We start from the raw sequence: 7,818 nt of genomic DNA, 5'->3' as shown, positions 1-7,818 counted from the left end.
AAAAAAAAAAAAAAAAAATGCTGCCACTTAATCAAGTGCCTCAAGAAACAGATCGGGATCTACACAAGAGCTGTTAGCAAATGGTCAGTCATGCTTCCACTTAGTGTTATTTTCCTTACCTTAAAGCTGACATATTGGAGATGGGCCGCATGCTTCTTAATGATCTGCTGGATGAGATCAGGATGAGTGGACTTAAAATACGAAGTTGCTGATTGGTTCAGTTCAAACTCAAACTTCCTCCAAAGGTCAGGAATATGAAAGACCTCATTCCATCGCCTACACACAGAAGATGCTCGGGCTCGATCTATTAAAGGAAGATACTGAAAAATCTGCAACACCACATGGTGAGGCAAACCCCCCCAGTCGACAGCGGCAGCACACATGTGAGTCTGGTGGAGAGAAGAGCAGAGCCCACGTTTGGGCTGCTTTAGCGCCGGGGAACACTGGACAATTTTATTCACCACAGAGAGGTTATTCCTCTTCATCCTGCAAACATTAGAAAAGTGTGACACGTATGACCTTCCCCAACCTCCCCGCCAAATATTTCCATAAAATATTTGTACCCTAACTGTAAAGAATGACATCAGAAACTAGAAAAATGTTTAATTAATGTAAATTCTATCCTCCTCTGCTTTTATGCCCTGATGGGTGCTGCTCCGTGCTGGAGACACAGAGATAAATAAGCGTAAATCTAGTCTCAAAGCTATGATCAATGGTAAAGTAGAATCAGCGGCACGGAAACAGACGGGACTGGCTACAGTGAAATAAAGAGACGTCATGTGACTGAGTGTGTATGGGATGAGGAGACCTCCAGAGATACCGTCTCAAGTTTGTTTGTTTTCCTGGACAATGATTGTATCGCCTACCAAGGAGGAAGCATGGTACTGACATTCTGCTAAGAACACCGGAGAGCTCTGGGAGACAGTGCAACCAAAGGAACAAGTCCAGTACCCCTCAGCTGAGCCGCTTATTGGCCCTGTGATCTGATGGCGGCAAGGCCTCCCCGTGCCAGTCGTGGGGGCAGGGACAAAGGCACTACTTGGAGCTGCTGGGGGAACTGAAGCTCCCTGACGTGCCAGGTCACAGCACACGCTCAGTTGAGTGCTGCAGTTGTGCTGCTCTATGTGAAACCATCCCAATGCCTTTTTCTGAACTATTTTCATTGCTTCATTCAAAGCACAATTCTAACAAAAAGTCAAATGATCTGCAATAGTTTTCAGATGACAGGTGACACATGGCAGAGGCGGGGCTCTAGAGAAGGGGGATTCAGCAGGGACAGTCTTTGTTCAAGCAACACACTCGATCTTCTCTAAGCAATGACAAACAGCTTGGTAGCAGACATTCTTCCCCTTTCCCCCAAAGAAATGATGACATCTTCAGGTATTAGCCATCCTTGGATACCACTATGGATACCAAATATGGATGGTCACTTTCTACATGTATTTGGCGCTGAATCCAAAGCATCTTAAGTATACAACTGTTTAAATGGGGAAAAAAATACTAAGTGAGGTTCTAAACTTTAGGGAAACTAGTCCCACTTTCTCCCTGCAATGTTAAGAACATATCTGGGAGATTAGGTGTCATAACTAAAACATACCTTCAAATCTTATTAAGTACTTATTTAATAAGAAAATATATCTGCTTTGTGATTCACTCTGTCTGATGGGAAGCATTTCTTAACCACAACAAAGAGTTGGTTCCCAGGAGCATGACTGACCTATAAAATTACTGAACAAAATGAAAAGTCATCTTTAGGACTTTGAAAATTGAAGTGGAAAACAAAAACAGCTGCAAAGCTGTATCTCTTTAGAGAAAGAGCTGCTACATCCACTTCAGTGTTTACACAAGACAGTTACACACACAACTATCTCCTGGGTTGTCCAGCCTCACAAAATAGAAATATATAAGCCTGTAACACTAGGTCCATAAAATATTAAGGTAAGGAGTGGAAACTGGATTTGGAACTCAGGAGATTGAACACACTCATTAATATTGCTTATATCAGTTTCATTTAGTAATCTACAAAATGGAGAAAATTCCATTCAACTTAATTTCTTTTTTTTTTTTTGTCTTTTCTTTTTTGGTACTGGGGATCGTACCCAGGACGTTGCACTTGCTAGGCAAGCGCCTTGCCACTGAGCTACATCCCAGCCCTCATCTTAATTTCTAAAAAAAAGTTACTCCTAAAATAATCCTTTATTAGAAAAAGTGACGCCAAACATAAAACACAGACTTCATCCAAATGCCACCTTAAAAAACTGCTTTGCAAATTCTCTTAAACATTGTGCTACGTATTAAATCTCATTGTTTATGTCATGTGGACCGTTAAAATTGAGTAAAGTCATTTTGGCAAATGACTAATAGTAGAATTAGCATAAATAATTACATGATATTATATTAATACTGATGATTCAGTAAAAATAATGCTTTCAATTTATTTTTTCCTGATGTATATTAATTATTGGAACATAAACACCCCTACAAATTACAAACTTTATATAAAGCAAGTTTATGACAATGTAGACCACAAAAATATATTGTAGAATGTAAGTCAAATCCATCTTTTTTTTGGGTCCGGTCGTGGGGCCTGAACTCTGGGCCTGGGTGCTGTCCCTCAGCTCTTCACCTCAAGGCTAGCACTCTACCACTTGAATCACAGCGCCAATTCTGGTTTTTTTCTTTTTTGCTTATGCGGTGCTGAGGAATCAAACCCAGGGCCTCAAGCATGCAAGGCAAGCACTCTACCACTGAGCCACCTTCCCAGCCCTCAAATCCATCTTTTATCCTTGAAAAGTTGGATATAAAAATTCTAGTCAAGGGGCTGGGAAGGTGGCTCAGTGGTAGTGTTTGCCTTGCATGCATGAGGCCTTGAGTTCCATTCCTCAGCACCAAATTAAGTAGAAAAAGCCAGCACCACATAAGCAGAAAAAGCTGGAAGTGGCGCTGTGGCTCAAGTGGTAGAACTAGCCTTGAGCTGAAGAGCTGAGGGACAGCACCCAGGCCCAGAGTTCAGGCCCCCATAACCGACACCCCCAAAAAAATTCTAGTCAAAATAGGTGATTATTTACAAAACTGATCATTGCTTCAAGTTAAAGAAATTGATTTTTTTTTTACTGTATTTTGTTGTTGTCCTTTTGGTATTTGTTCCCAAAGTATTTCTTACCTTAAAGAAATCTGTGATGTCATAAGTAACTCTGAGCCAAGGAAACAGAGCAAGTTCAGCCAGGAGAAATTCACCAGCACCCATCTGATGTCATCTCCTGTCTCAGCAAAATGCCACAGAACATACTCATCAGGGTATAGACGTGCACATCCAGTCAGCCTATTTATATACCACTGTGTACATGTTAAAGGCTTGTGCTAGGGAATTACTAATTCCAAATTACTAGCCTGGAAACATTACAATACTTGAGGCTCTACTATAGATGGAGCAAAGCCTGAAAACTCACATTTGAATTAACACTTACGGAGAGAGATTAGCAAAAATTTAAGGTAGCTCATGCCTCTATTTATTGGATTTGTTTGGTCAGCTGATTAGGCTTTTTTTGTGTATGATATTAGGATTTGAACTCATGGCCTCACTCTTGCTAGACACATGCTCTACTACTTGAACCATGCTCCCAAGTCCTTTTTTGAGTTATTTTTCAGATAACCTTGCCTGCATTTTTATATGGCCTCAAACTGCAATCCTCCTCCTACACCTACAAAGTAGCTGGGATTACAGGTGTGTACTACCATGCTCCATCCCTGCACTTATCTGTTTACAGGTTGTATACATCTTTCAGATCTCATGCTTGCAGCACAGAACACAATCACAGGAATAATAACCAAAATATTTGTATAGTATTATTGTTTCCATATGAACATACTTCAACTGCTCTGCTATTAATGGAATATACATAAGAGCTTTTCAACTTTTCATTTATAGTGATAGATCTGTCATAAATTCATTCATAGTTTATCTGAGGTTTGGCCAATCCAGGCAAATGATTTGTCTAAATTAGGAGAGAGAAAAAAAGAAAAGAAAGGAAGAAAATAATAGCAAGTTCACTAGGATAAAATCATGTCCTTGGCATCATGGGTAAATGTAAAACAAATAAGTGATATTTCTACTTCTGTAAGCTACATAAAAGTAGTAAGTGAAGCAACCCATTAATCTACTAAAAATGTTTCTTAAATCTAGCTGAGTGCCAGCAGCTTATGCCTTTAATCCTAGCTTCATGAAGGCCTGTTCAGGTAGAAAAGATCATGAGACCCCCTTCTTAGCCTGTAACTAGGTGCTATAATGTGCACCAGTTATCCTAGGCTACCTGAGATCATGGAAGATCATGGTTCCAGGTCAGCCTGGGGGAGAAAAGTCTGCAAAAGCCTCCATCTCCATGGAGGGAGTTGGACACAGTAGTGAATGCTAACATACATGTTCTGTGACACTGGCATGTGCCCAGATAGAAAGCAAGAATCTATTTTAAACAGGGCTGCAGCATGGCACTGATGGCAGAATATCACTGAGCTTAAAACGTCAGCATTGCAAAAAAAATTTTTTGGGGGGGTGTCCGATCATGGGGCCTGAACTCTGGGCCTGGGCGCTGTCCCTCAACTCTTCAGCTCTACCACTTGAGCCACAGCGCCACTTCCGGCTTTTTTCTTTTTGCTTATATGGTGTTGAGGAATCGAACCTAGGGCCTCATGCATGCAAGGCAAGTGCTCTACCACTGAGCCACCTTCCCAGCCCCCCCAAAATTTTTTTTTCAGGCTTCACTCTCTCTCAGTATCCTTCTGAATTCCACTCATCAAGCTGACCTTTGAAGGGCAAATGAGGGAATGCACTTGGGTTTACTGCAATCTGATCTCTGATGCCGTCTGTCAAATCACTGTTTCCAGATAATGGCAGAGGCAGCTCTCCCTTCTGTACATTCTATCCAGAAGAGTAAGAGGAGCTACTGAACACACTCTGAAAAACACCATAAACAGAAGCAACACGAGTCAAGTGACCTGATCATTTCTCCCTAATCCACTCCTTTTAATCTTTTAGAAAACTGTTAACAAGCAACACCTGTCCTTTTGTAGGGGGTACATTGTCAATTTCCACACACATGCAAAACAGGAAGTGATCAAATCAGGTGCCTGGCAGTTCCATTTCCTTTAGCTTTTCTTGTGTTTGGAGCTTTCAAGCTCCTCTCTTCTGGTTCTCACTCTAGTGAACTAAGTCACCCCTCTGGGCTGTGGAACACTAGATCTTACTCCTCCTCAGGGTGTTGCTACTCCCTACCCTGCCTTCCCCTCTAGCCTGTGGCTACCACACTCAAGGGAACATGAAAAACATTCAGAGACCATCCCTCTGTATCTGCCTGTGGACCAATATTTAAGCAGAGAATTCTAAAGTCATCTGGAAAGGTGGGAACTGCTTCCTACTGGCACACAAGGGTCAATCTCAGATCAATTCTCAGAGGTGTTCAGGGCCAGATGACTTTCTTCCTTGGCAGCGGAAAGAACGTGACTGCTGTCTAAGTCGCTATGTGAAATTATGAGGGATGAGAACCAAGGATATCATACTGTACCAAGTAAGCCATACTTCTCAAAATAGGAGACATGATTGAGCTGTGGATGGGAAGCCCAATTCCAGAATTTGTAACAAGTATATCAGAAACATTATTTAGGAAACAATGTGATGGAAACTCAAAGTCCATTTAGTGGTTACTTTACCCAAATTCCTGTTAGGTATACTGACTAATCTGGTAAACAAAGATTAGGCAGGTACCTAAATCTCAGGTCCTCTAAAAGTAATCTCACAGAGATTTGAGGGCAAGATTATCAAAGACAGATCAAGGGTCAGACTGATCAGATATCCCAAAGCTAAGACAATGATGGGAGTGAAGATCTTTTCAACCATCACTAGGTTCTTTCCCACTGGCTAAAAATGCATACACAACAGGTACTTCAATTTTTTTCTTCTGGATGTGGTTGGTAGTGCACCCATGTAATCCCAGCACTTAGAAGGTAGAGGCAAAGAAGATCACAAGTTCAAGGCCAGCCTGGGTTACAGAGTGAGGCCACAGCTCACTGTGTGTCAAAAAAAATCAAGAGCTGGGATGTAGTTAGTGGCACACTTTTTGCCCATATGCCCAAATCTCCAGCACCACAGGAAGGGAAACAATTGGATTACAGGTGTGAGCCACCGGCACCAGGCTACAATTTTTCTTTTTTTAATAAGAGAAAACCCTTAAGTTCTCAACTGTTATAACAATAGATACAATGTATAAACATCAGTTGAAAACACAGACATTCAAAATTACCTCAAAAGGCTGGACAAATGTTAGCAAGATGAAAATGGACAGAAGTATCCAATGTCCTGTATTTACTTTTTAAAGTGGTATATGAAGAAACTGTGTTTCTACCACAGGCAGACAGAAACACAATTGCCATGACTGGTACATGGACAATTCAGTCAAGCCAGATCACTGAAGACTTGCTCCACTGAAGATGGGGCTGGGGAGGTGGCTCAGTGGTAGAGTGCTTGCCTTGCATGCATGAGGCCCTGGATTCGATTCCCCAGCACCACATAAGCAAAAAGAAAAAAGCCAGAAGTGGTGCTGTGGCTCAAGTGGTAGAACGCTAGCCTTGAGCTGAAGAGCTGAGGGACAGCGCCCAGGCCCAGAGTTCAGGCCCCACGACCAGACCCCCCCCCAAAAAAAAGACTTGCTCCAAAACACAGTTTTCAAAAACATAGCTTTCTACCCAAAGAATCCCCTGCAAAGAGGAACGGCATGTTGTAAACCAAAAGACAAAAATGGAATTTAAACATGGTGTCAGAAAGCTGTGTTTTCCTTGTAGCCTGTATGACTTCTGGTTTAAAAGAGACCATCTTCAAAAAAACATCTCAAAATCAAGTGGATCAGATCGGATAGCATCTGGGCTTCAAGAAGATAAAGAGTGCTGATGTCAAACTCTCTTAATGCAGTCAGCTTAAGTGTTTTCACATTTCACCACTGATTTATTCCCAGTTTTCTGCACTTGTCAAGTCTCTTGGTGGTTTCAAGAAAACCTTTTGAGCATGTCTGTTTATTTTAAAAAATAAATAAATAAAACACCTGAAAACTGAAGTTTGCAACATGCCTTTGGATGCAAACACCTTTGGAGAGGCAGGAAGAACACTACACAGAACTTAACTAGGACTGAGTTAAAACGCCTCAGGGAAATGGGGGGGGGTCGGTGTTGAGGCAGCCGTTTCCTACTCCACACCACCCCCAAACTCAGACAAAGTGTGGAGAGGCTTACTGGGAAGCTCTCTCTCCTCTCTTTTCCTCACCCCCTAGCAGTACCAGAGTTTGAACTCAGGGCCTCGCTGCTCACTCAGCTGGTGCTCCACCCCCTTGAACCACGCCTCCAGTCCTACTTTTATTTTTTAAAAACTGTTTACTTTGGAAATGGAGTCCAGGGAACTTTTCAGCCCGGGGCTTGGCCTCTAAGGGGGCTCCCTCCAGTTCTCAGCCTTCTTGGGTACGTAGGACTTAGAGGCGTGTTGTCCCCCACTTTTAAACGTGAAGGCGATCTAGAGACTAACGCAAGGGATTTCATAAGTCTCCTTTGTGTTTTGCAGTGATTCTCTTTTTCTGAGAGAAAATAATGAGGATTTAATCCTGGGTTTTTTTTTTTTTCTTACTTTGGAAAATGAATAGTCAGAAGCACGTCTGCCGAAGAAGACCTGAGCCGTCATGAGGAGCGAGCGTCCGTCCGTCCGTCCGTCCGTCCACTGTCCTGGGGGAGAACTCAGCACGGCCAGGTGGGACAGATCCACGGAACCGCGCGGGCCCTAACCCG

The 7,818-nt window shown here is 42.4% G+C and overlaps 1 protein-coding gene across 1 annotated transcript in view; it reads right to left on the bottom strand.

Annotated features, from left to right (window-relative positions):
• Positions 1-497, bottom strand: part of Fbxl21 (F-box and leucine-rich repeat protein 21) — a 12,443-nt gene extending 11,946 nt beyond the window's left edge. The window contains exon 1 of the mRNA XM_013016049.1: positions 120-497. Within this exon, the coding sequence (XP_012871503.1) occupies positions 120-485 (366 nt within the window). The 5' untranslated portion in view covers positions 486-497. The remainder of the gene's footprint in view (positions 1-119) is intronic.
• Positions 498-7,818: the final 7,321 nt, after the last annotated feature.

Source organism: Dipodomys ordii, unplaced genomic scaffold (genome assembly GCF_000151885.1).
Source record: "Dipodomys ordii isolate 6190 unplaced genomic scaffold, Dord_2.0 Scaffold29, whole genome shotgun sequence".
NCBI classification, from domain to species: domain Eukaryota; kingdom Metazoa; phylum Chordata; class Mammalia; order Rodentia; family Heteromyidae; genus Dipodomys; species Dipodomys ordii.
Note: the sequence above shows the minus strand (reverse complement) of the source record. Positions and strands in the feature narration are given on the sequence as shown.